Source organism: Musa acuminata, chromosome BXJ2-1 (genome assembly GCF_036884655.1).
Source record: "Musa acuminata AAA Group cultivar baxijiao chromosome BXJ2-1, Cavendish_Baxijiao_AAA, whole genome shotgun sequence".
Classification (NCBI taxonomy): Eukaryota; Viridiplantae; Streptophyta; class Magnoliopsida; order Zingiberales; family Musaceae; genus Musa; species Musa acuminata.
The window spans coordinates 3,399,102-3,426,633 of NC_088338.1; the positions used below are offsets into that span (position 1 = coordinate 3,399,102).

General features: G+C 39.2%; 3 protein-coding genes across 5 annotated transcripts; 2 read left to right on the forward strand and 1 right to left on the reverse strand.

Moving 5' to 3' along the window:
- Positions 1 to 1,067: 1,067 nt before the first annotated feature.
- Positions 1,068 to 15,742, reverse strand: LOC135598466 (carbon catabolite repressor protein 4 homolog 6-like). 2 transcript variants are annotated; one of them, XM_065092287.1, is made up of 16 exons: positions 15,561 to 15,742; positions 14,938 to 15,445; positions 13,649 to 13,815; positions 12,822 to 12,887; positions 10,288 to 10,340; positions 9,825 to 9,906; positions 9,656 to 9,705; positions 9,164 to 9,254; positions 6,356 to 6,448; positions 6,134 to 6,166; positions 5,952 to 6,046; positions 4,792 to 5,881; positions 2,753 to 2,838; positions 1,754 to 1,838; positions 1,586 to 1,656; positions 1,068 to 1,412 (listed from the first exon to the last, which is right to left on the reverse strand). In XM_065092287.1, the coding sequence occupies exons 1-15, from the start codon at positions 15,630 to 15,632 to the stop codon at positions 1,588 to 1,590; spliced, it is 2,640 nt and encodes an 879-aa protein (XP_064948359.1). In that variant the 5' UTR covers positions 15,633 to 15,742; the 3' UTR covers positions 1,068 to 1,412; positions 1,586 to 1,587. The 2 variants fall into 2 exon arrangements, with proteins under 2 accessions (XP_064948359.1, XP_064948358.1); XM_065092286.1 differs by having other exon boundaries at positions 1,068 to 1,473; positions 15,561 to 15,741.
- A 3,941-nt stretch (positions 15,743 to 19,683) lies between these two features.
- Positions 19,684 to 22,000, forward strand: LOC135598468 (BIIDXI-like protein At5g11420). Its single transcript, XM_065092293.1, has 3 exons — positions 19,684 to 19,822; positions 20,608 to 21,105; positions 21,193 to 22,000. Exons 1-3 carry the CDS (start codon positions 19,753 to 19,755, stop codon positions 21,726 to 21,728), a joined length of 1,104 nt encoding a protein of 367 aa, XP_064948365.1. The 5' UTR covers positions 19,684 to 19,752; the 3' UTR covers positions 21,729 to 22,000.
- Positions 22,001 to 22,455: 455 nt separating this feature from the next.
- On the forward strand, positions 22,456 to 25,642 carry LOC135583605 (GTP-binding nuclear protein Ran1B). 2 transcript variants are annotated; one of them, XM_065092290.1, is made up of 8 exons: positions 22,456 to 22,590; positions 22,662 to 22,731; positions 23,152 to 23,208; positions 23,296 to 23,413; positions 24,786 to 24,875; positions 24,970 to 25,149; positions 25,225 to 25,316; positions 25,448 to 25,642. In XM_065092290.1, the coding sequence occupies exons 1-8, from the start codon at positions 22,588 to 22,590 to the stop codon at positions 25,462 to 25,464; spliced, it is 627 nt and encodes a 208-aa protein (XP_064948362.1). In that variant the 5' UTR covers positions 22,456 to 22,587; the 3' UTR covers positions 25,465 to 25,642. The 2 variants fall into 2 exon arrangements, with proteins under 2 accessions (XP_064948362.1, XP_064948361.1); XM_065092289.1 differs by having other exon boundaries at positions 22,459 to 22,590; positions 25,239 to 25,316.
- The last annotated feature ends 1,890 nt before the right edge of the window (positions 25,643 to 27,532 follow it).

A 27,532-nucleotide genomic window follows, 5' to 3' on the forward strand; every position in this document is an offset into this window, starting at 1 on the left:
TAATAGAAAATTTGGGTGTGCTTCAAGTACAAATTGGGCATTTGATCGACAGGTTTGACTAAAGAATCAACTTCCAATTATACACTTACGTCCTTCTCCGGATATTTGCCCATTAATTTAAAGACACGCACATCAACCATCTCATGTTCTCACAGACTACTTATATTAAAATAATCAAAGAAACAAACAAAGAAGAAGGAAGCTTCGAGCTGAGGAATTGGGTGTTGGCGTCAAAGGTCATGAGTCTCAAACTTGAGCGCCACGACTCGTCTGAGGTCGCGTGTCGGTCGTGCTATTCGGAGTAAAAGAGTTAACTATCTTTGACTTTCCAAACGTTGAAATCGAACGAGCAGCCTCTCACCACGCACCCACGTTTCCTTCGCTGCGAGTTATTGGCCGGCAACGAAGATGACGACGTCCGTGACGTGTGGTTATGTTTCCCTGTAGTCAATTCAGAAGCTACAGCGGAAGGCCAGCTAGTGCAACGGTCTTGTAGAATTGGTGGATCACGTTCTGATATGATAAGTTGGCTCAATTAATGATGAGAGACTCGTTCCGTTAATACTTTTTGACGTGTTAACGGAGTTTGAGATGCTAAGTTGCCAGGTTTTGTACGACATTAATCTCGTACGTCCACTTCACCTGACTGGAACTAAGAGTAATATCAGTTTGATTGATACGAAAGAAGTGATGCATTTGATAGATGTTTACAGATTTGGTCTATATGTTGGAAAGGCGGAAAAGACGGTCAAATAGGACGGACGACCAAGTAACCTACCACGATTATGACGCACGTGTTTAAGAGGGGGGCATCAAATGAGATGGATTGGGAGTATTTGGAGTCAAAGGCTCATCGCTGACGTCTATTTGGGTGCCAGATAGGCGTCAATACTAGAAGCTACGTTGAAAATGCTCATACGGGTACAGGGTCTAGAAATAGTAAGCATACCACAGACCAAAGGGCAGTAATACCGTCACGAAATTAGCTTTTTATGACATATGGTAAGATATTATTGCAACTGATACACTATGTAGTGAAAAATAATTTCGCAAAATTAACATAAATCTACAGAAAGAAGAGAGGAGAAGAAGATTGGATGACATTAGTAATAAATAATTCTGTGTTTCCGAAGAACAAGCAGGAGTTGTTACCAACATTTTCCTGGAACGCCAGACCATTCTTATAATCACCTGAAACATGCCCAAGCTCTTTTTAGCAGCAGCGTTGTTTGGATCAATAAATTTCATTGAAGCAAAGATGGGAGGGTAGGGCTTTAATGCTGGAGGAGGCCGCATCACCAGAGGATTTGGCATTTGACCATACTGGGTCGACTCAGGAATCGCCATGGAGCAATCTGCTGGAGAGCAAGCAGCGTATGGTTGCCTTACGCTCAGCAGCACTTGTCAGAACACTGCCCAAAATGAACACTTTTGACAAAAGATTTGCTGTTCTCAGGAAATGTGATGCTGGAGCTAAACAATACGACAACAGCAGCAGCAGCAACAACAAAATGAAAACAGCATCTCAATTTCTGACAAAAAAAAAAGGCATCAATGAAAAAGATGTGACCTCTCGAGTTCAAACCTCTATTTAGTCGAGGAGCCATTTGTAAACGCCAGTTCACAGGCCAAGGCAACATGGTCGCTTCCCCATCTCTGGAGAGAAGTTTAACAAGACTAGTCAGTTCGGTTCTCAGTTGATTGGAGTCATACCATAGGGTTTGGCAATGAAACATAGTCAAACTACAATTACCCTGGTTGGAAAACCGGAAGTCTGCTGTAGAACATGTTTAGGGAATGTTTCCAGCACTTTGGCAGTCTGAAGACCTTCAGAAGACCTGTACATCCATTGTGTTACAGTTTCTTTTTCAAAACATGATAGAGAACGAACAAAGTGTTTAAATATTCTTTGCTCATCAGATAAAAAGCCATTAAAAAAGTCATGATGAGAAGAGTACACAAAACAACAACAATCTTCTACAAATCAACACGTCACAGCATATGCATAAACCTAGTACCTCTGCCATGCCAGCAAGACCATTCTGTTAGAACACTATCTAAAGAATCAGCCTTACAAACAGCATGTAGTAACAATAAGCAAGATAAAGTAAATAATGATTAGTTCAATCAGACAAGAAACATCTCAATGAGAAAGAAATGAAGAGAGCTAAAATGAATCTACTGGGCTCTGCTAATGTGAAAACATATCACAACAGTCCAACTCAAGTCAGCCTGCTTTCAAACCCATATTTGCATCTTAAGGTCAGATCTTGCTTCGGTCATGGTCGGTGTGTCCAAAGTCAGGTAGGCGAGTCTTTGGACATAGATGTCAGCAACTAGGTTGTGCAAGGGATGGTCCCTAACCTTATTCGATAAGCTTGAGTTCCACCATATAACAAGGGATAACCTATGTGCAAATGAAACACGAGGAGGAATAAATGGCAGGAGAATGTGTTTCCAGAAGCTCCAACAAAGATTGGCAAACAGGACCAATCATAGAGGCGATTTTTATACATACGCATTCTGGACTGAAATATATAAACTCTGGTCAGTACTTTTTGTGTTCAACTGATATTGTTTGCGTCAAAAACTACAATCTGAACATAGCACATAAGTGCAAACCACACCAAAAGCTTAGAGAACCACCACTTTAAATTCTCAAATGATAAGGAACGAGAATCAAGTCAGAAACATAAATACGTTTTACCACTGTACATGAATAATTATGAGATGATGAGATAAAGATAATAACCATATATAGTCAACAGTGCCCATAAATCGCCGGTTGTAACTGGTAACTAGGGGTTCTCTGCTAGAGTCCTTTGTCCCCACATAATCCTGTCGAGAAGAAAGAACAAAAAGTAACAATTTGCCTCCAGCATGTCTGAATCTTGAACAAAGTATACCAACAAAGTAAACTTTTATCATGTGGTTCTGATGAAGCAATTGATGTGCAGAAGTAGAGGTAATTATATCATCCTATGCTGTCAGAATATACAACTTTCTAGAAATAAAATTCTTCACAAACTTTTATCATATGGTTCTGATGAAGAAATTAATGTGCAGGAGTAGAGGTAATTATATCATCCTACGCTGTCAGAATATACAACTTTCTAGAAATAAAATTTTTCACACAACGAAAGCTAAAGAAAGCTGTTAAAACATCTGGGTTTAAATGAAATGAAAGGATCATCTGCCTTCCACCACCAAAAGAAAAAAGCAAAAAGAACAATGTCGGAAAAATCTAGCAGAAGATACAGCAAGTAATATATATCTGCATGGCCTGCAAAAATGTGGTGAACATATGATAACAAAGAATAATAATGATATCTTCTTTAGTTTTAGAAATTCTACCGAAACATCAATAAGATATTTCTTCAGTTTGAGTCTGCTGCAGTTTCTTGTGGGGATTTCAAGGACAAGTTCTCAGTGGCATATCATTTGAATTTTCTAGTGGTTACTTGATTAGAAAACAAGGCCTTTGCTTTGCAAGACAACAGAGAAAGCAATCTGATGAGATGCTTAAAACTGGGTATCAGTTTAGATCTTTCATTTTACCTTCATGACATGGAGTCAATACCTCCATTCTGCAAGAATTTCCACCCCTCCAGATGTAAAAGCCTTAACATGCATGTTCTTTTTTTTCTCAGTCATGTTTTCATATACTGTTTACTAATCCTGTCTTATAACACCGTATCCATATTTTCAACCCATCTTGAAAATCGTAGTTGATTCAATAATCTCAGAGTTATTATTCTGCAATTTAAAACTGCATCCAAGTTGATTGAGTTTAAGAATATTCTAAGAAATCCTTGTATGCCATTCTTTGGTAAAACTGCTTAAGAAAATAAAAAAATTCAATTAACACACTAAAATCTGGTTGTTCAAATCTGAGAGAAAAAAAACCTGATCCTTGTAGTTTCAGATTAAAGAAAATGGAATGCAGATATAAGGAATATATAAGGAGAGATTTTTTGGTCTCAATTGTATGCAACTTTGAACTTCAGACATGGAAACTCTGAATAAGTCAAAGACCATAATGGTCACGGAAAAAGTAGGCATCAACTATCACCATTATTTTTATTTCACTAATATCAGAATCATCAAAAACAGACCCACCACCAAGTAGAGGTAACACATGGAAAGAGACACTTGATGAGTTAATCTCATTGCATGATCTTTAAATGGTTCCACAACTAAAGGAATTTGAGGCGAAAAAGATTGGCATAATCTAGTATTACTAATTTGACTCTTCATAAAGATTTATTGGGAGGGAAAATATATTAAATTATTTCTACAGACACCAAAATGCTTATACTAGCTATATAGCATTCTTAAGAAACAGTTCCTCCAACCAAAAAATGAACACTTACCAACCAGACCAAACAAGCCTCCCTTTGGCATTCGTACCTACAGGGTCACCATTGTGAACTCTTAATCCATTCCAGAACAGACAAATAGTGCAAACTTACATTGTTACCAAATAGAACCAGCAAGCACAATAACCGTTTAACTGATATCAGGAATGAGGTAAACAACATTAAAGCGACAAAAGATTGACAGTATTCATAAGATCACACTGAAAAATAACTAATAAGATGAGGTAAGTTGTAGATTCTTTTGATAGCATAACTTTCAAGTAATAACAAACATGTAAACCAATCAAGCAATTTATGTTGGATGAGTAACAAGATTTTAACTCAACCAAGCAACACAAAGAAATGTCTTAAGAAATCATAAAAAATTAAGTAAAAGACACAAAACTCCAAAGCAAAATAAGAAACCATTTACCTCCACATCTGTGTATACGCTCCTTAGTTTCAAACCATGTTCGAGAAAATTACACTCTGCACTTCCTGATGCAACCTCAATTTCCATTGGAGTCCACAAATATGGATCATATGAACGCCTTTCAAAACCATCATCTAATGAAAATGCACCACGGAGAGATTCTTCCCGAACCCCCACACTTAGAGGATCCAACTCTGAACTATGGCTTGAATCGAATGAATGATTTTGGCCTGAAGTTACAGGATCATCACCAAAATGACATACATCATCAGTTCCTAAAAGTTCTCTAAAGAAATCTGGGTCAGAATTCTCTTCTGAACAGGAGATATCTTTGCATATATTTTCAACTTCACCTACAGAATTGTGATTTTCCAAACAATTATTAAACAGATTCACTGTAGAATCAAACTCTGCTGACAGGCTGGCCACATCATTAACCGACTGTTTAGATTCATTGTGATAATAGGAAATGTCTAAACATGTAGTGGAACTGGAACCTGAGTACTCCTTAGATGATGGAGCCCCAATATAGCTGCAGTTCTCCTTTTGTACTACATTATCAACTAAAACATCTTGACAGGCCGTACCAGCCGAAGTTTCAGATGCTTGAGCTGCTGAATCAGCAACAATGTCAGATGCTTTTATAGTTTGAAATGATGGAGACTCATAATCATCATTGGACTCATCAAACATATTTTGCTTTGACCCTGAAAATTCTATCGTTGACCTATTCATATCAGAGTGAACCCCAGCAGAGCACTGATCAATGCTAGAAATTTCTAAGGCAGTTCCCTGGTCCGTGATTGGCTGGATACAACTTCTACAAGTATTGTTAGATACCTGTAAATTACTATCAACAGCAGAACAGGACTCGCTGCAGAAACTCTCACCACCTATTTTATTTGTGGCCACATCAGGTACTGTGCATGTCTTATCCAGCAACCGACTCTCAGAGAAAATTTGAGGTATATCTAGCAGACCATTGCTTGTTCCTTCACGGACAGGAGCTTCTTTTGTTACATATTGATTTTCTTCCTTATTTTGAGGTTTGAAATTAACCTCAGTACCTCCACTCATGTGGGGCTGAGTCCTGAAACAAGAATATAAGCATTTTGAGTCATTAAAAAAGATAAACACATGTTTAACAGGATACCATTTACCTAGATGTACCAGGGCCGTAATATGGCCTTGAAGAAGAAATGCATGCAGAATATTGTCCTGATATCTGATCCCGAGCAAGACCAGAAAGGGTCAACTGCAAATTTGAACAATTGAAAAGCTAATGATCACTCAGAACAAGAAACTCTACAGCTGCTAGAATATATTAATGATAAAGAATTACCTTCTGCTCAGCTATAAAATTGTAAAGTGGACTCTGAGAAAAAAAAGGCATCAGTATGGAAAAGAGACACAAAACAGGAAAGATGGGGAAATGAATTTACAATTAACTTATGGGAGGCCGTGTTTTAACTGTGATATTACGGTGGCATTACAACCATTCGGACCAAAGTATTAGAACTTAGAGCTAAAGGATGCTAGCAACAAAGACAATAAAACAACAAACCTTAGGTGTAGAATTAAAATCTCCACAAACTATAACTGGGGCATCATTCCAGATTTTAGAAACAGCATAAGCTCGATGAAGAAGCGTCCTTACCTGTTGACAAGCTGTAATTAGCAAGCACAATATATGAGAATCTTGTGTTCTATCATTGAACAGAGACTGAACTATTTTAGACCAAAGCAGAGAGGAATCCTACCATAGGTCTTTGAGAAGGAAAAAGGCTAATGCTATTATGCTGGTACTACCAACTGCCATCTTATAATTTACATTCAATTATAGAACCACAAAGTGCCACAAGCAAAGGCCTTTGTTTGAGTGAACTTAATCAAACCATTGATCAAAAAGGAGTTCAGTGATTATCTGAAAAAAGAATCTTAATAGATCAAGTCCATTCATTAGTAGGAAACCCTCTACCCAATCCACAGTCCAGATTCCATGTCCGGATATATGATACTTTTTATGTCCTGGATCACAGTCATACATGATCCAAACCACCGAAATTGGTGATCTAATTTCATCAAATCACTCCGTTGTATACAAACAAACAAATAAATCCACAGACATTCCTACTCTACGGTCCATAGAAGAACTCAGGAAAAAAGAAAAGAACAATGACTTTACGTCTTTCAAGCCTTATATTACCACTGTTGTATTACCAGTTAAAGCATAGATAACTGCATAGCAAGATCGAAAAGAAAAACTATATCACATAACCCAAAATAACAACCCGACTAATCCTGGTCCGTGGTGAAAAAGCGACACCAGAACCACAACCCAGACCATTCAACATTGATAGTTATTCAAGCACGTGTTAGTCCCCATCTTTCTCAAGCTGTTATACAAATTATTCTGCAACATGCATGTGTCTACTAGAAAAGATAAAATCCTTTTTAAGGAAATATAGGATTGCAGCAAATTTTGCATATCCACAACATAGCATACTCCTAATCAGCATGACCTAGCTGTTTCTGATGTGCCTAATTGGCAATGTTTGTTGCAGTTCCAATTATTTGTCCTATTTAAAGGAAAAATTTTGAGTAATTTTTGTTAAAAGGTTTCATCTCCTAGGTATAGATATTTACTTGCTTGCATAAACAAAGAATAAGTATATCTTTAATTGGAAAAGTTAAGGATAAGATACGTGGGCGACATGCTCTAATAGTGCTATGATCGCAGTAAGAGGATTTCTTACCAAGCATTCTATTGCCCTTCAAGGCACATATAATTTAATTTATACAACTCTCCTTACTGGTATATTCAATAGTATTCCTTGGCATAAATCTGATTCACCAAAAGCAATTCTCTCATATAATGATAGCTACCATTTGACTTACCATGAAAAAAATCATGGTCACTTCTTGTTGTATCCTTCCTTTACCACTCATCTATCTTAACATGGTTATATATGCTTCATTAACATTTTGCACATGTTGTTCTCAAGCTGCCAAACACCCAAGGCAGGCTAGTCTTACAACAGTCTTTACACCACATATCTTTAGTCCAAAGTAATCCATGGGGGTCATACAACTCATCAAATATGTTTTCTACTTTAGCCAACTTGATACTTCTATGCAATATTTTCTTGGAGATCTCATTCTTGCTTAATATATTTCTTTTAGCTATAGAAAGATAATAAAATTTTGGTATTCAACCATCTATTCTACTATGCCTTCATTTGCTGGCTCACTCACTTAAAAATGCACATGCTGCATCATCTCTTACTCCACATTCAAAAGCATGGTTTACAATTTTTTGTGGTACTGCCCATATCGGATGTCATATTCCAATTAGTGGGGATTGGAAAACATTAAAAGCCAGTGTAGTGAAGATGCATTGGTTGGCAATAAATGCTTTGCCTTACTAAATTGAATTGGACATGGCTGAACTGCAACTTAATTTTGTGCAAACTAGCTGATAGAATCAACCCAGATGTGAATGAACCAAGAGATTGTAATTCTGAATAGGTTCGAATGGCTTCATTGCCACTTTCTTTGCATGAGGTACTCTACCTCATATTGGACACTAATTGTCACACCACCTTGCATTGACTGGAAAAACCAAGTGTCTGTCTCTACTATCCAATTTGTTGTTTTTATGTTTTTACATATAAAAACTTTTCCTTCAGGTTCTTTTTATTCTCTAATTTTCTTCATCAACAACATCAAATTGCATATATTGGCATGACAACCATAAACCAATAATCATAAGTTTAAAAATGGGTGCATGATGGTACATTATTGGCATGAGATTTAGTGCTAATGATTCTCTACGATGACTCATTAACTATATCAGATGGCAGATACCCCACACCAATTCAAGTCAGCAGGTCATCAATACATCCTAGACTGCAAATCTTAATCAGCACCATGCATCAACCATGTTAGATACTCAGTATGGCAAATATGATGAACATCTAAAATGTTGTTCACATAAGATTTTGCTAAAAACATGTATTTCCATATTCAACTTTTTTGCTGTCTGCCCATGTTTGAAGCAAACCAATGAGGTACTCATGGTAGCAAATACATAAAATTTCAAAGAAAATTTGCTTTGAAATCATTAAGAATCCTTGTAAATTAAATAGGAGACCTATCAAATCAAAATTAAGGATCCTTAGAAATTTCAGTGCAAAACTTAAAGATTTTAGGGCATCTTTTAATAATATAAGGACAAACCTAAGCTGCTCGAGTATAAGTTGGTTCTTACCGGGATATAATCAATACCATATCACTTAGCTGCATCAGCCAATCAATCATCAAAAGATGTTTAAGCATAAATTACAGGGACAAACAAGGATAAAGGACATACCTGACCAAGCTTAATCTCTCCTCTCTTAGGGTTGTAAAGGACATGGATGTTACATACAACCACTTGGTTAGCTTGTCTCAACTGATCAGAGCTGCATAGGCAATCAGAAACACAGACAAGGTTCTATTGGTAGTTATACCACCTAGCAACTAAATGAAGAAACATGAAAGGTGAAAACAAGAAGCATTACAAAAAGTACATCAAGGTGAGTCTGGAACACACTATTGTGAAAGTCAGAAAATTACAAGTATGCAGAATACATTGTATGGTTGCAAAACTATATATTTGAAGATGAAGTTGAACATTATAAAGCCGTATGCAGAGACATTGGTAAAATTAGAAAACCCAAAAACAAAAAACAAAAAAAAACAAATATGCAGCTCCTGCCATTGTTCAATCTAAATTTCAATGATGGAAAAATGTAAGTTTGTAAGTGTACAGTAGCAAATTATGTACAATACAAGGCTAAGTACACAGAACTTAACAAAGTACCTTTTCAGTAAAGATGCAGACTCGTTTTTGACGGAGCTTTGGATCGTTGACTGACCAACAAAAAAAATGTTTTTATATTTTGACAGTGTGCAACATTGCCATCCACTGAAAATCAAAATGAAGATGAAAACATATAAACATAGAACTTAAATCAACTAACAGGACTTACTTCCAGTACACAAATCTGAGCAACATTATCCCGAAGACCAAGTTTTTTGAACTCAATGGTCTCAACATATTTCAACTGAAATCTGTTTAGAAAAATAGATAATTAAGATGCCAACATGTAAACAATCTATGCTCCAAAACACCAAATAAAATATTTAAAATTTGAACAAAATAGAAGATGGTTACAAAAATGTTTCGCTACTCAGCTTAGAAAATTAACATATCAGAAAAAATCCTTTTTTTCAACCATAACAATCATAAACAATGCATAGATGGTTGAAAGAACTAAGTGTCCTTATTTGAGCAGTATATCCTGGGTAAGGCATAAGATTATACATCAAAAGATTTTTTAAAAAATAATTAATATGGTAATCTTAATTTAGCAGCTCCCCTATAGAATCCTACTTCTATAATAACTTTTAGTTTATGGTATGTGCTAAGATTCGACCTTAACTCAACCTTACCTGTTTGTTCTCCAAAATATTGCACAACCATCAACTGCATCTCCAGTACGCATCTGGATAACCGATCAAATATCATTAAAACTGCTAGAAGCCACATTCACAAAGTCACTTTATTTTGTCATGGCATGCAAATGATTATGTGCTAATATATACATGAGGAAACTGCTACTATAATAAACAAACTAGTATGCACTTTAAGACATCTCAGGAACTTTATTGGAGCGCATAATTTATTCTTACATTAATTCTATATTAAATCAAGGTCTTCAATTTCGAATAATACCGTCCGATACGGACAGTACGTACCGGTCCATCAGCACACCGATACATGGACTGCTCATTACCGACCGATGTATATATATATATATATATATATACCGAACGGTATACCGCTCGGTATACAGTACCGTACCATACCGAGCGAATGTCGAAACTCCGGTATGGTACGATATTTCAATCCTTGTATTAAATTACAAAGTGTAACACTTTTGTACATGGAATCACCTCCTAAAATTAACTGAAGGGATCTTTGAGGCTCCCTATTCCAAGACCTCTTCCTTTTTGAAAAACTATTGTAGATTTAATTAATGAGATCATGTTCAAATATCCAACTAATTGAAGGATCAGCTAGAACTTGTTGCCTTGTTGGGACTTGCCGAATGCCAGCCATGACTAAGATAGTACCTGACATTTTAAATCTCGAGGCATATTCCATACATCCAACTATTGCAGCAATCTATTTGAGTTGAATAGTGTATTCCAAATATTTTAAACCACCAAATGCATGTCCATTACTAGACACAAACTGAAAATTGTCAACGATTGAGATGACTGAAGTTATTGCTGCAATCATATGCATCGACAATATTCCATGAAAATAATCTATAACAAGCACCAGGTAACAAGAGAATAAAGATGTAAATCAAAAGTCTTTGTCAAGCCGTATGATGGTAATCGAAACACCTTTCAAGCCTACACAAAGCACCAAAAGAATAAAAGTTAACTATATTCCCTTCGAATTGGTTATGAACAATTGAACATGTTTTCAATTTAGTGCTTTTTAGTTAATTTTACTTTTTAAGAGGGACTTTTATAAAAAAAATTCATATCTAGTTTAGCATCATAGATTGCTCAAGAAGAAGAAAAGGCACCGGTAAGTCAAAATAAATCAAAGTAACATTTATACTGAATTACAAATTATTCCTAGAAGGAAGTTCACTACAGATATGGAAGCATGTCAATCAAAACTAGAATAAAAATAAAGATTATTTGTCATAGGAAATCTGAAATTGTTTCTTTCCTGAAGAAGGAAAAAATGAGTGACTGAGATTTGAGATTATTTGAAGTAATTATATTTTTCTTAATTCGTATTATTTTATATTCTCCTTTTACTTGGGAAGTCTATAAAAAGAAAAAGCATATTGTCTTCGGGACATCAATCAATCAATAAAAAAGGTGAACAAGTTTCATACATGTGTGTGATGTGAAGCCATAATCTACCCTCAACCCCCAAAGTGGCTTCCGAGTGAGTCAAAAAATTATTCAATTTTTTATCTTCCTCTCTTCTATTTCTCGATTTCCTTCCATTTAAGTTCTAACATACATCATCTCTGAAGCCTCAATTCCATTTCTCAATATCCCATACAAGATCTACCAAACCTTAGACTATTGATATTTTCAAGTTATTGAAGCTATTAGGCACCAAAAACAAGTGGATCAACTTCACAATTAAGTAATAGCCAAGAATGACATCAACGTCTTCTTCTCTCTCCAAGGACAATTGTTCATAGAGGTGTGTGATGTAATATCCGTGCTCTTTGGTTCTTTCAAGGCTTCATAGTCCCATTTTGGTTGGGTTTTGTGGTCCTTCCTGGTTTATCAGCACAGCTTGTGTGCGGTCATCGCGCAGAGACCAAACTGCCCAAAGACAAAGCATCTAGTATGCATGTATTTTGGGACAAAGAGCAACCCAAAAACATAGTGTCTTGAGTTGATTCATCGTATGGTTCCACCGATGTCGTAGAGACACTTAAAGGGTGGGGACTTCTGTGTGTGCCACAAAGTCTTGGACCCTTTGTCACGTGACCATTTGTGAAGTTCTTATTTGTATTTTGCAGTTCCTATCAAGTGTTTGCTTAAATATATGCTTGTGAGATCCCAAGTTTACATTTCTACAGAGCGACGATAGCAGTTTATATGCACATTCACATTCTTTCTGACCAATTTTCTCTTTTGCAAGTTCTTAGAGGACCCTGTGAGGATGCACAGCTTCGTAAAACCAGCTAATTACATATCAAAATGACCCTTTTCCATTTAATCTTTTTTCCTTTCTCTGTTCATAATCTCTCTTCCTTCTCCTCTAAGCACTATCACCCTTTAGGTTGCTTACATCACCTTAGTACAATGTTGTATATCATACTAGTGAGGATGTAGAAACATTAAACAAGTCGCTTGTTAGCATAATCAATTATTTCAAGAATGTGATACAAAGGCAATAAGTAATCAAAAAGATTATCAAAGACCATGGTACCAACCTTCCAAATACCAGCATATCCTTGAGTTGCCAATTCTTCTTCCAGATCATAAAATCTGTCAACTTCCTAAAAGAGGCATCGAGAGATTTTAATATAAACATTAGAGCATATAGATGTGCTACTTGTAAAAAATGTAGTAGCAGGGAAACCAATAAGCGTGATGACCATGCCATATCGAGAATGAATACTTTTGGTGTATCCTACTTAGGATATCCAGGTGTTCAAAAGAATCAAATAGATGAATGAAAATTGATAGCCAATATCAGGCTAAGAAGCTAAGCAGGTATTCTGAAGAACTTACAATCAATACAATCCTTTTAAGTAGAATTCTGCAAGAATTTCAAGTGATCAAATTACCACTATACATCCATTAAATATCAACTATGATTCATGATAATGTAATATGAAAAAATAAGACCGATTGAACATTATCGGTATGTCGATCATGATAAATCGGGTGATATGCCAGGCAGTTCCCTCTTTAAAATCCTTTTTCAGGATTTTCTGAAATGCAGCATGGTACACCAGTATAGTACTAGTCCAAGCCCAGACTGATACACCAGCATACAAGATTGCAGACCTTCATACTTTCAGTTACTAAAGAGAAGCAACAAATGGAGTACTTTTGCATTAACAATACCCAAAATTTTTTGGTTAAACTGCAAATCAAGAAAGAGGTCATGATGCTACCTTGTGTAGTCCAGTAGAAACAGGAAAATAATCAAGCCAACTACGCATGTTTATAAGCATATATAAGATAACAAATAAAGGGCTACAACACGAAGAACCTCCCAGAACTAAGTTGCGATGATTGCTGAAAGTATTACCTGAAGGCACATTATATCAGGAGCCCAAAGTCGAAACTCTAGAAGTAACTTTCTCTTTCGCCATTCCCAATCCAAGATGTATTGTGGTATGTGAAAATAAAGCTTGGATCTATGATCTCTAGCAAGGTAGTCCGCAAGGATATTATAAGAGAGCATTACAAACCGCTCTGGAAATAATACAACAGGTTGTAAGGAAATGAACCATTTTGATCAATTATACATGAACCATGTCCTACAGTCAAGCACACAAGTCAATGACATAAAATATAGATATAACAAGAACTTTGAAGTCAAAATTTAAATTACAATATGTGTGTATGCATGTTTGTGGATGCAGTCAACATTGTTCTTCCATTACCTACATTGTTCTTCCATTACCCGACAATATATTGGAGCAAGGGTTTTTAATACATAAATGGAATTATGATATCCTTAAAAGTATAGACTTAGGTTTCGGCCAAAATGTACTATTTTGGCGGAAACTTGGTTCCTAGTGAGACACTGACACATGACTTCGGTCATTTTTAAGGTTAATCAAGTTCCATTCTCATATGGTACATTTGGCAAAAACTCTCTCCATTGAGGAAACAATATATGATACAAGGCATTTTGTGGTTAATTAAGTTCCATTCTCAAGATTTTCTTTTCCCTTATTTAAGCAGAGGTGACTAGCATGATAGCTCGTTAAAGATTAGGGATTTAAGAGAGGAGATCATCCTTTTCAAGATCATGTTTTTTTTTTCCTTTTATTATCAAGATCATGTCGAAGACCAAGTTCCTACCATAAACTGAGTGACTTTGTTAGTATATACGTATATTTACACATCCACAAGCACAAATCTACATATACATTTCATTTCTCAATTAAACAATCTCAGGACGGAATATGAAGCTGTCAAAGAGTTGCCCATATGATAACCCCTATTTCTTCATACGTGTGTAGTATTCATGCTTATTGCTTGTTCTTCCTTTCTGTCCTTTCAATACTTCATTTCAAAAGCTTTAATCGGTCATTGATTATAACTTCGAACATTTTGTTGCATCAGATCAGTAAATTAGATTGCAAAACAATATACAAATCCCCAAGGACACCGCTTCTTGCATCACCGATCCAGTTGCTTTCTGGATCGACTCTTTTGAGTAGCAATGAACTTGTATATTGCTTCCAAGCATAAGATACCTAAGAGCTTCATCAATTATAAACTTATTTTTATTTTGAAGATCAGAGGACAAGAAGAAGTGAAATTATCTTCACAACCATGAAAAAATGTAAGAAGACAAAAGATTACCACATTGAGGAGGTGGTTGTGAGAGACAGAAGCTCCAAGTCCGGTAATCTGCTGGCCTAGGCGGCGGAGATGGGCGGGGGCGGAATGCCTGTGGGCGAAAGGTGGAAGGAGAGTAGGAAGATCGAGGAGGCAGAAACGGCGACGGAGGAGAGTCGTGAGAAGGCGGAGGATGGCTATAAGGTGGAAGAGCAGGGGCGTAAGCCGGGGGAGGGGGAGGGCCATAGTAAGGCGGAGGAAGGCCGTAAGAAGGCCGAGGAGGCGGAAGTGGGCCAAAAGACGGCGGCCGCCACCGACCGAAGGATTGGTGCGGAGCACCACGAGGGTACCAAGCGGCGGCGCCCTTCTGCGACCGCGTCCAATCGTAGTTGGCTTCTCTAACAGCCCTGAAGTGCGAATCGCCGCTAACGGACGAGGGGGCAGCGCCACCTTCCATGGCAGCGCCGGTGGCGTCTGCAGGCGGAGGCGGCGGGTCGCGGAACCCACGGTGGCAGTGGTTACGAGACGGAACCTGTGAAAGCCGACATAAAAGGGAGTCAAGAATGGACGAGCAAGGCGGGCTACCTTCAAATGGCGACGAAGATCGATGGATCGATTAACCGATGGGTCAATTGATCGATCGTCACCTTGAAGCGGGAGGGCGAAGACATGGCGGTGCAAGAGTTGGAGGCCTGAAATGGAGGAGGAGCGAATCGCATAGCCCCAACCACTCTGTTAGCCCGAGTATTAGTGGTCGATGGAGAGGCGGTGGGGGGGGGGGGGAAGACGAGACGCACGGCCGCTCGGGGGCGGGGCCACCGCACCCCACGCGCTCCCACCGTCCGATGCCTGAGGCCACCCGCGAGCTCTCCAGATTCCTTAAAACCCGAGACCGTCGAGGGGGTTCGGCTCCAAAGCCAAAACCGTTCGTGTTCACTCGCCTACCACACACGGACATGGTTACTTGCTGGACCCGGTTTGATTTGATCCAACCCATGTTTTAATTTTGGGCCGGTGGTCTCACCCCGACCCAATTAGGCCTACCCAAATATTCATGAAATAAGCAGTTATTCCGAGCATATATAATTGTTAATGAAAACAAACTGTTATCTTAATTTTATATATTCTTAAAATATTAATTTAATAGAAATATTTAGTCTCAACGAAGAATAAAATTTTATTTATTTATTTATTTATTTATCATCAAAATTTTGATTAAAAAATATTTATTTTGTAATAATAGAAAATGAAATATGAGAGATATGATTAAAAGTTGGCACGGCGTGGGTCCTACTTATCCGATCGACAAGTACCAGTGTGGAGCTCATGTCGGAGTCGAGAAAAGAAGCAAACGAGTGGAGTTCACAGAACGAATTGCTAACTCCACATCGCACTTAAAGAAAAAGTAGGTGTTCAGCGCTGAAGCAGCTTTACTTCTCTTTCTCTTACGAGCATGACAGCAGCTTTCTCGCTTGATCTCGTCCAAATACAACCCACGAGCTGGTGCAAGAACAGCTGGTTTTAATGCGAGTAAGGAGACAGCGATCGCTACAAGATGCATAGTTTTCTTCATCAATGAGGGCAGCTTCGACTCGATCCGATCCTCCGACACACTTCCCAATCAGTCTTCGTCGCTTATTACCTTTTGATAGATCTGAAAAGAAAACATCTTTTTCATCCTTTGTAAGCAATAAATATACACGAGATTGAGTGCTAAATTCAACTTAACCACTCGAAGTATTATTATAAGTCAATCTCGTTTATATATATCATCCGATTCTTTTCACTTTGCAGTCAACTTTGATCTTACACGAGACTAGTAGTATTCCCATACTGTTCATTTAGATAGAAGTTGATAGTGATATGTGTTTGGAGAAGCATGTCATGAAGTGAATGATCGACAAGCAAACTGTCCTCACATCACTGAAGTACAAAACCTCCAAAAGATTTAAGTTTACTGCGTTTCACTATCGGTTTTGTACGACTAAAACGACAAGCTTGTCATCTCATGAACAGTAGACTGTGTGTGGGTGCATCTCAATCTACAAAGGGGACTGTGAGATTTACTGTAATTCCATTTGATAATGTCATATGTATTCTTATCCACAATTGAAAAGAAGGAATGATGTCGGCAACGAGATTTTGCATCGAAGTATGATATTTTGGATGTAAAAAGGGATTATAATTATTTCCTTATTTATGCATTGGTCTTCATCATAGATAGATGCCATTTCTTTGGTTACATTTGACATGATTTAGTGAGAAATCAGGATAATTTATATTTTCTATAAATATTTTATTTATTTTATTTTTAAAAAATAATGTATGATTATATTTTTATTTATTATATATCTAAGCCATAAAATATTTTATAAACTTTTATACATTCATTTATTTATTTACTTATTAAAAAATATATACTTACTTTTGAATACATATTTAAAATATTAAAATGGTAAATTTATCATATAATATTTAATATATTTTTAAAATATAATTTTATTAAGCAACATTTACGTCGATGCACATTTAAAATACAATATTCAACTATTATTTATCAAATACTCAATTTCACAGCTTCTTATTCACTCAAATGAATGGATCCATCAAGCAATGATCTATGAGGAACACTTGAGAAATCTTTTCTTTCTTCCCTATGTTTGACCTATGAATGATTACTCTCGACATAGAATATAGTTAGTGGTTACGAGATAGTATGTAAGCTATCGAAAATAATGAAAAGTCCACTAGACTTGACAAATAAAAGTCCATGAATGATATTATATAAAGTTTTTTTCTTAGAAATATAGAACTCATTAAATAAGACTTGTGAGTTTTTGAATCAAACTTATTTTATCCATCTCTTAATCATATTAATTACATTTAAACGAGCGATATATTAATATAGCCTAGTGTTAATGATTATCTTCGAGTGAATAGATCAGCCTAACTTTACCTTCTTGAAAGATAATATAATCTAAAATAATATAATTTTAAGTTTAAAATATTTTTTTTATATAAATATTAATATTAAAAAGAATTATTGATACGATGCTCGTGTGAGAGTTCATCAACATAATCATGCATGTATTATTTTTTAATCATAACAGATATACATATATATATATACATATATATATATATATATACATATATATATATAGAATAATCAACGGCTGAAAACTAAAGGACTAAAAGCGACGCAGGTAGTCGCTGCTCACTAATGCTTAGATACTCTCCAAAGCGAAGTTGGAGCCGCAGTCGCCAAAGACAAAGGTGGCATTTTTTTGGGGGGTTGGCGATCGGTCCCCTCAGGCTTAGAGTTATGCCCATGACGACGGCGGCGCACCTAAACAGTATGGAAACGCTTGGCCTTTCCGTCCTCCATCAGCGGAGCGGTGAAACATGGATCGACCTTGACTGTCATCCACCGGCCACCTTGTTTCCGCCTCCTCCTCCTCCACCTGCGACTGTGTGCTCGGCAAAGGGAAACGCCTCATGTGACCCCCACCGGAGATCACGGACATCCACGGGCGCATGTTATCGTATTCTAATCTATCCTTTAGGTCACCCCAGTCCCACGCCACCAGTCGGCAGAACAGTCCAGAAAACATGCTTTGATTGGGGATGTGTTCAGAGTTAAAGCGGTGCATCAATTAACTGCGAAAACCTGCCCACATCACCCAGCGAAGCTTCTGCCGAGATATCAAATCCTTGCCTTCAAATGGCGCGGACCCATACACTCGTGGGGTGTCCCTCGCCAACGTGTTCTTAATAGACCGGTGTGTCTCTCTCTGATGGATAATATAGAGAGACCTGCATGTGATACGTTCTATGGGACTTCTATTTCAGACCACGATGGGTGGCAGCTGCACCGATTCACTCGTACGATGGTGTGTGCAAACATCAGTGGAATTTGACTGCTTGTCAAGTTATCTTTTGGCTTGGACGAACACTTCAGTTAAAAGCTGAAAGAGCAATGATTGGGTATACATATTCCACAGGGAGCTTCTTCACTAGTTTCTCTACAAGGATCAAGAATCTTCCGACCCTATCTCGATTGTTCTACAAGTACCATGCTGGCTAAAGTTGAAGATTATTCCCGGAGAATTATAAAGAGATACGTGGAGGATCTAAGGAGATCTATTTGACTAGGATTCCTGAATCATTGTGCATTATCTTATGGAATGGAGCCAACTCAGTGGCCAAGAAAACCAAGTTGTGGGGTGTTGTATGCATGCCCATACTCCTCGGTCCGATAAGATGACGACCTTCTCTCGTGGAACGCACCGGCCGACTCGCTCCTGCAACCGTCCCCGAGGGTGCAATCGCGTCGATGCCTCTTTACGCCCAGGGCAAAGCCAAGCCGGTCCAGCTCGATTAGGCCGGTCTAATTGAGGGAGCAATGGCAGATGGATGCGTGACTGCCGGAACTGCGCTTGTCCCTTTCCCCAGACGCCTGGCGCGTGACCGCGACCGGGGAGACTGACCACGTGACCGGGGGCCAGTGTGCGTCCGCCCGCAGCTGCGGTGGCGAACGCAGGAGGTCATGCGGCAGCGGCCCAGATGGCGGAGGGCGTCGTCTTCTCGGGGCCGCGCGCCAGAGAGCGGCATTCAAAACGGCGGGCCACTTACACGTGGCAAACGCCAGTTGATCGAGCGAAGAATGGTACGTGGGTGGCATTCTCGATATTGATTTAACATCAGAGGGCATTTTGCTGCTCGCCCCACCTTAAAAAGGCCAAAACCCTCCCTCCCTCCCTCTACGGCGCATCCATTTCCTCCTCCTCCTCTCGTCTCCCCTTTCTCTCTCCCTCTCTCCGTGACGCGAAGAAGGAAATGATGCATCGCGCTGCGCTGGCTCTGCTGCTGTGCTCCGCGGTTCACATTGCCTTTGCCATGACTGACGGTGAGTTTTCGTCGTCATCTCCTTCCTCTTGTTTCTACTCCTCGATACGATCCATGTCTCTCGGTATGTACCTAAAGCCGGTCCACATACACTCTGTTTCTGCTTTGATATCTGATTCTCATCTCTGATTCAGCTTCAAATTAGCTCTCCAGTCTCTCTCTCTCTCTCTCTCTCTCTCTCTCTCTCTCTCTCTCTCTCCCTGATTAGCCCTATGTACGCTACAATTAGGGGCTTCTTAGCTCGAACAGTTGTAGATCGTAGACGATAAGTCTGGAGCATTTGCTACATCGAGCCCTTAATTTACCGTGGGGGTTAATCGTTGGCGTGCGTTGAAGTTATTCCCGTCGTCCCGACACAGATGCGGAGCAGAGAACGACGGGTAAGTACGGTGCAGTCATGGCGTGGACAGAGGCGGGCTCCGTTGGCAGCTGGAGCAATGAAGACATCTGACAACTTAGCTCAATATGTGTTTCATGCGAGCCACAATTGCGTTACGAGTCCGGCCGAGCGAGGCGCTGAGCCCTGTCACCACCTGTACTTTTGACAGATAGATCTACTGAAGGGTTCACATGGGTCGGCATCAAAATAATGGTGAATTCATCTTTCTGTAGCCACCACAGCTCTCGTGCCTGCTCATGTCAGGCCTGTTCAAGCTCTCAACTCCAGATCTAACCCCTGGCTAAACGAAGAAACAATGTAGACGCGTCGATCTGAACCAGCTTTTTCTCCCTGTAATCTAATCCGTATGTGTAAATGATGAGCGCGGCATGCAATCGAACGTGCAGGTTTGTTGCCGAATGGGAACTTCGAGGCGACGCCGAAGGCGTCGGAGATGAACGGGACGCAGGTGTTGGGCCGCTACGCCATCCCGCAATGGGAGATCTCCGGCTTCGTGGAGTACATCGAGTCGGGGCACAAGCAGGGGGACATGCTTCTGGTGGTGCCGGAGGGGGCGTACGCCGTCCGGCTCGGCAACGAGGCCTCCATCAAGCAGAAGCTCACGGTGGTCAAGGGCATGTACTACTCCATCACCTTCAGCGCCGCCCGCACCTGCGCCCAGGACGAGCGCCTCAACGTGTCGGTCACCCCCGACTCCGGCATGCTCCCCATCCAGACCATGTACGGCAGCGTCGGCTGGGACTCCTACGCCTGGGCCTTCCGTGCCCTGTTCGAGGTGGTCCACCTCGTCATCCACAATCCCGGCGTCGAGGAGGACCCTGCCTGCGGCCCCCTCATCGACTCCGTCGCCATCAAAACTCTCTACCCGCCCAGGCTCACCAGAGGTAAGCCCATGATCCTTAAATATTACGCTTCATCTATGCATGCATGTAGGAATATGCTTTGCTTCCTCTCTCTCGACATGGGCGCAGACAATCTGCTGAAGAACCGTGACTTCGAGGAAGGGCCATACATTTTCCCCAACACCACATGGGGCGTGCTGATTCCACCCAACATCGAGGATGACCACTCCCCCCTGCCCGGATGGATGGTGGAGTCCCTCAAGGCCGTCAAGTACATCGACTCGGACCACTTCTCGGTGCCCCATGGCAAGCGCGCCGTGGAGCTGGTGGCCGGGAAGGAGAGCGCCCTCGCCCAGGTGGCGCGCACCATCCCGGGGAAGGTCTACACGCTGACCTTCTCGGTCGGCGACGCGGGCAACGGCTGCGTGGGCTCTATGGTGGTGGAGGCATTCGCGTCCCGTGGCACCGTGAAGATCCCGTACGAGTCCAAGGGCACCGGCGGGTACAAGCGCGCGGTGCTTCGGTTCACGGCCGCGGTGGAGCGCACCCGCGTCGTGTTCCTCAGCACCTTCTACCACACCAAGACCGACGGCTCGCTCTGTGGTCCGGTGGTGGACGACGTCTCGCTGTTGAGCGTTCGGAGCCCCCGCGCGCTCCGCCGCTGAGAGGCAGTGGACCGCTATACATTAATGCGCGTCGATTGGTTCCTTCTCCAGCATAACGCAATAATCATTAACTAATACTGGGAACGTACGCGAGACGCCTACCGTGTCAGCAGGAGGTTGAAGAAGAAGAAGGTGTGGCGCCATGACCAAACCATCTCCTCCTATTACCAAGCCTATATGTGGGTGCTGTGTCGGGTGATCCGGCGAGCAAGAATATATGTTCTGTATTGTACTCTTACCAATTTTAGTAAACGAGTACTTGCTTTTGTGCATGTAAGATGTAGCCTATGTCGGGTGTAATTTAATTGATGCGCGGACTTGTATTACCAAGTCTCCTACGAATGATGCTTGCATGCTCACAACGGTACCACCGAGTGTTCTACGAAGAGTTCCAATGCGTCGTGAGCCACCGACGAGGAGCACCCACCGTCGGCATCAGAGCCGGTAAGCTTCTTTCCGATGGTCGGAAAAGAACTGTTCGCTTCAGAGCAGAAGCGTGCATACCTATCTCATTCGATGGAGACGAGTCCGAAACCCATTACTGTATTGGCCTGTGGATGTACCCAAAGAACCCAAAGCCTCCATGAATCGAGCCCAACCCAACTCAAACTCTGACCGAACCCAATCCAGCAATCGATGAACCCAATCCCGCTTCGTCCCATCATCGGAGCTTGATCACGTCGTTGTGGCCGTCGATCCCAATCCAACGGCCATAATGCCCGCGTCATTCTAAAGCTCTCTGACGCTTCGAGAAATATTCATTCCTAGGGTTTATGCTCGCCAAGGAAGGCCGGCCCTTTCGGCCCTTTTCCGCATTCCTGCTCTCTTCAACCCGATCGACTCTGTGGGAAGCGATCGGATGGTAGGTGTCCAAACCGCGTTTTCGCTTTTTTTCGTGGGATTTGATGTTTTGCTCGCCGTTTTCGCTTGCAGGCGTTGCCGAATCAGCAGACCGTTGATTACCCTAACTTTAAGCTTGTTCTCGTCGGCGATGGCGGAACCGGTGACCGCTTCCATCTCTTGTTTTACCTTGTGAACGTATAATTCACGTAGCGAGCTTTGACCGGATCTTTTTCGTTGTTCTCATGCGATCTTGTGTATAACGGATATTACTCTTTCTTTCGCTTTTCTTGCTTCCATTGTTCGATTGTTGTTGACAGCGCCTGATCTGTTTGTTACTAGGTGAGCGGATCATGTTTGATCCTTCCCTTTCTGGGTTTCTCTTATCATGGATTTCATTCGTATCTCATTTTCTTTTTCGGAGTCGTTGTTTATGATTCCTGATTAAGAATTATAGTCTGACATGTGTTGCAAGCATGTCTGTAGCTATTCGTCCTGCGATCTTTTTGCGGTCATGAATTCTCTAATGTTGTACTTCAAAACTGGAATTTTTCTCATCTCCTATCTTTGCCCTATGATGTAGGCAAAACTACGTTTGTGAAGAGACACCTTACTGGTGAATTCGAGAAGAAGTATGAGCGTGAGTATTGTGGGAGTGACCGTGTATGCCTCTACTTTTTCTTTTGCCATTTATGGTTGCTGATGTATTTGATACTGTTTGTTGTAGCCACTATTGGTGTTGAGGTCCATCCATTGGATTTCTTTACCAACTGTGGGAAGATCCGCTTCTATTGCTGGGATACTGCTGGCCAGGAGAAGTTTGGTGGCCTCAGAGATGGTTACTAGTAAGTCTTTGTCTCTTTTTTTTTTTCTAATTCTATAATTGTGACTTTGTCTGTAGATTGAAAGAAGTTTTTAGCTTCATATTATTTCTTCTTCTCACTGCTTCTTTCTCATTAAATGGTAGAGTGCATTCTGTAGTCTTCTTCTAATCTATCTGTTGTCAACTTCATATTGTGGAAAACTACAGTTGTTAGGCAAAATGAGACATTTTCTTCCACCAGTGCCCATTTTCAGCAAGATATGCTATTTATTTAATTTTCTGGAGTGTGATTTGTCTTTTTGTTTGAGGAATGGATGGTTCTGTAAATTGCACTGGATGATCCAATTTTCCTACTCATTTGGCTTTCAAAGTTGTTTTTCGCTAGACAACTTTGTAAAAATAGAAATAATACATCAGAAGTAAATATAGTGGTTAGAGGAGGGACAATGTTAATTATTGGGGTGGAAGATACTGGGTTGAAGATGGAGAGTATATATAAAGAGTATATGTGTCTTTTCTAGCTAATTTATAATATACCAAAAGGAAACTTTTTCTAACTTGTAACTTTGGAAGGTTGTTGAAAACGGTAGCAAATAGCATTTTGGAAATAATTCTACGGAAAAGAGCAGCTCGGTGCATGGGCTCTCACCAATGTACGGTCTGGGTTTTAAAAAATAGTATTTTTAATTTCATTAATTGATATTTTTAGAAATGATTTTAGATTTTCTTAGTTGAGCTACATGTGTTCTGTGTTACAGAAGTCCACCAAGTTGAAAAATGTGGTTTGTGATAATAACCTGTAGCAGTTACCACAGATCATGAATGATTAGTATATACCATTGTTATAAGAGGTGCCTCCCGAGTCTCTTCCTGCTTACGAAATGATTCTGTGGTCTGAGGTTTTGTTAAGATGATTATGTAATGCATCTTGAGGCACTGTTATCATATTGCCTGAGGCCTTTTTCCCCTTTAGTTTTCTTCTATTGAAAGCCTGTCGGGTTATTGTTTTCCTTTATTTTTCTTTACATTAAAATTTGTGTTATATTTTGTTTCAAAAGAAGCTGCAGTATTATTGGTCTTTGGTAATATCCATCATTTAATTTCAGCATATATGATTGAAGTTTTATTTAGTTTTGGTTTGGTCCTATGACTTGATTTCAAACAGTTTGTTATCGCGATTTTTTTGGTGGAGGGTGAGCAGTGGTACTTGAAAAAGATTTATATGATTTTTAAAATGAAAAATGAGTAAGTTTTTGCATTTTGTCATAAAAATATTCAACATTTTTTGTTTATATAATTGTATTTAATTATAAAAGCAAAGTATGGATAAGAGTGCCCGGTTAAGAGTTGCCTTTCAACACATTCTGATAGTTTCTACTATTCTGTTGCTGCAGTATCCATGGCCAATGTGCTATTATCATGTTTGATGTCACTGCCCGGTTAACATACAAAAATGTCCCAACATGGCATCGTGATCTATGCAGGTTCTTTTCATGAGATTGAAAACAAACTATTTTATGTTATCTTGTTCCCTTTTATTTGAAAAACATCCTAATTTTCTATTTTGTTGGAAACCAGGGTTTGTGAAAATATTCCAATCGTGCTTTGTGGTAACAAGGTAGATGTGAAGAATAGGCAGGTTAAAGCGAAACAAGTTACATTTCACAGGAAGAAGAACCTTCAATACTATGAAATTTCAGCAAAGAGCAACTATAACTTTGAGAAGCCATTCCTTTATCTTGCTAGGAAACTTGCAGGGTACCTACTAACAAGAACAGTTTTCTTTGTCTAAATCTTCAAACGAGATGTTGATACAAGATTGATCTAGTGTAGAATTTTATTGGCAGGGATCCGAACCTCCATTTTGTTGAATCACCTGCCCTTGCTCCTCCGGAGGTGCAGATTGACCTGGCCGCACAACAACAGTAAGTTCTATCCATAAGCTTGTCATTATTCCTGGATAATGTTTTGTTATCAATATCGACAGTAGAGAATATTAAACTTACGAGCAATAAATACATACTGATGCATAATATGGATTACCCTTGTGTTCCAGACATGAAGCAGAGCTAGCTGCAGCTGCTGCTCAACCTCTCCCTGACGACGATGATGATATTTTTGACTAGATTTTTGCTGTAATTAATGTGTAGTAAAAAAAAAAAAGTATTAGACATGTTTTGTGTTGAATTCGTCAAAGAAAACATTTCAATCTCTAAATGGCCACTGAGCGAAACTCCTGATTGTTTTCGTACGTGGTAGTTTTGTTGAGTGTGGTTGCTTCATGGACAAAATTACTTTTGATTGCTTTTATTAGCCGTAATGCATTGTCTGCCTCGTTCGTTTAGTGTTACTTGTTGCTTGTATGTATATATTTTGTACTTCAATAAACCCCTCACCAGAAAACAACTTCTTGAATCACTAATAAAAATTGGATTCAACTTATTTAATAATTTTGAAGAGATATTCGAAATTTTGAAAATATTTACCTTGTGTTTAAATTGATTATGTCTTTTGTAAACATCTTAAAACTAGTTAGAAGATTAAAAATCTTATTTATTGATATTATCAATTATAACTGACAAATAACTCGTCAGTGAAGTATCATTATTCTACATCTTCTCTTTTTACAATTTTAGGGACTTTTTCTTTTTTGTGTATTGTCATAACATTATCATCTTGTCTAATTACATATTTTTAATGATGAAATGTGAATAAATTAGCTACAAATACAAGTCATCATTAAAAATAGTAATTCAGTGAAGATTTTGTTCATAAATAATAATCATTTTTTTCTTATGACTAATTAGAACTTTATTTCCCAATAAATAAGAACATTCTCTAATTAATTATCTAACTCTAATTTAGAAACTTAATATTCAGTCTCCTATTTACTATTCACAATCTTCTTATTATTGATAATTCTTTAAAAATAATAAAATATTATTTTCCTATTTATAATCGTAATATTATCAATTTTAATTTCTTTTTTTTCTTTTTCATTATCTCTTTATTCATTCTTTCCCTGTTAACACGTCGTTGATTATCTTCGATGACACTTGCTATCGATGTTATTGTCATCGATGTTACTCGTCGATGTCACTCACCATCTTTCGACTTCATCCTTTCACAAAATAGAAAAAGAAGATAAAAATAATATATCAGTTGATCCATAAGTGAGGGGATAGTTTTAAAATATTAATTTCTAAAAAATTAAGATTATAAATAGAAAGAGGAGTCAACCTAATTTATTATCTGATTCCAAAACCTCCCTAACAATTAACATCTTAATTACACAAATACCCTTAGTTAAATTTTAGTGAAACTCCACTCCTAACGACACTAACAAACTTGTCGGCGTCTTATCCTCGACGTTTCTCTCTCTCTCTCTATCATAGAGGTACACAGATTCCTCTTTCGTGAGATCGTTGAATCGACGGACTCTACCATTCACAAGAACTACTTCGTCATCTCTTTGCTCCTGAAGCGCTCTGCAAATCCAACTGGTAGCAGCCCTACAATGCCAACCCAGATGAACTCGACAAGAAAGAGGCAAGTTCCGTCAAGCTTAATCTCTGGTTTTACTTCTATTTCTCGCTCCAATCCAATCGTGGCATTCACGTGAGCAGGAAGAGGACACCCGACTGTAAATGTCAGAAGTCCGGTTGCTTGAGACAGTAAGTTTCCTCTGCTCCGTATCAAGTGTTGTTAGTAATTTTCGAATCGAACTTTCTTGTCTCACATACATAAATGTTTCTAATATCTTTTTCTATTCATGTTTGGTATTTCTTGTTGTGCCCGATTCAAACTTCATTAGAGTCAGCATCTTCTCTGATGTTACGGCATGATTCTCTACCCGTCTTGGTGTGAATCATCTTCGTTAAATCAAATTATAATTTGATCGATTCAATCCTTTTTTATCTACCTGACTTGATATTGTGTCAAGAATCTTGACGAGTATATGTAGTAGGATTCTTTTAAACTTTAATCATACTATTCTCTGCTCATCTCTTCCATGGCGCACACACAATATTTCTAACAAAAGTCTCTTTAATCTCCTTTAATCCAATGTTTTTTTTTGGCTTCTACCTGTAGCTATTGTGAGTGCTTCAACTGGAAGATGTATTGTTCTGATGCTTGTGGG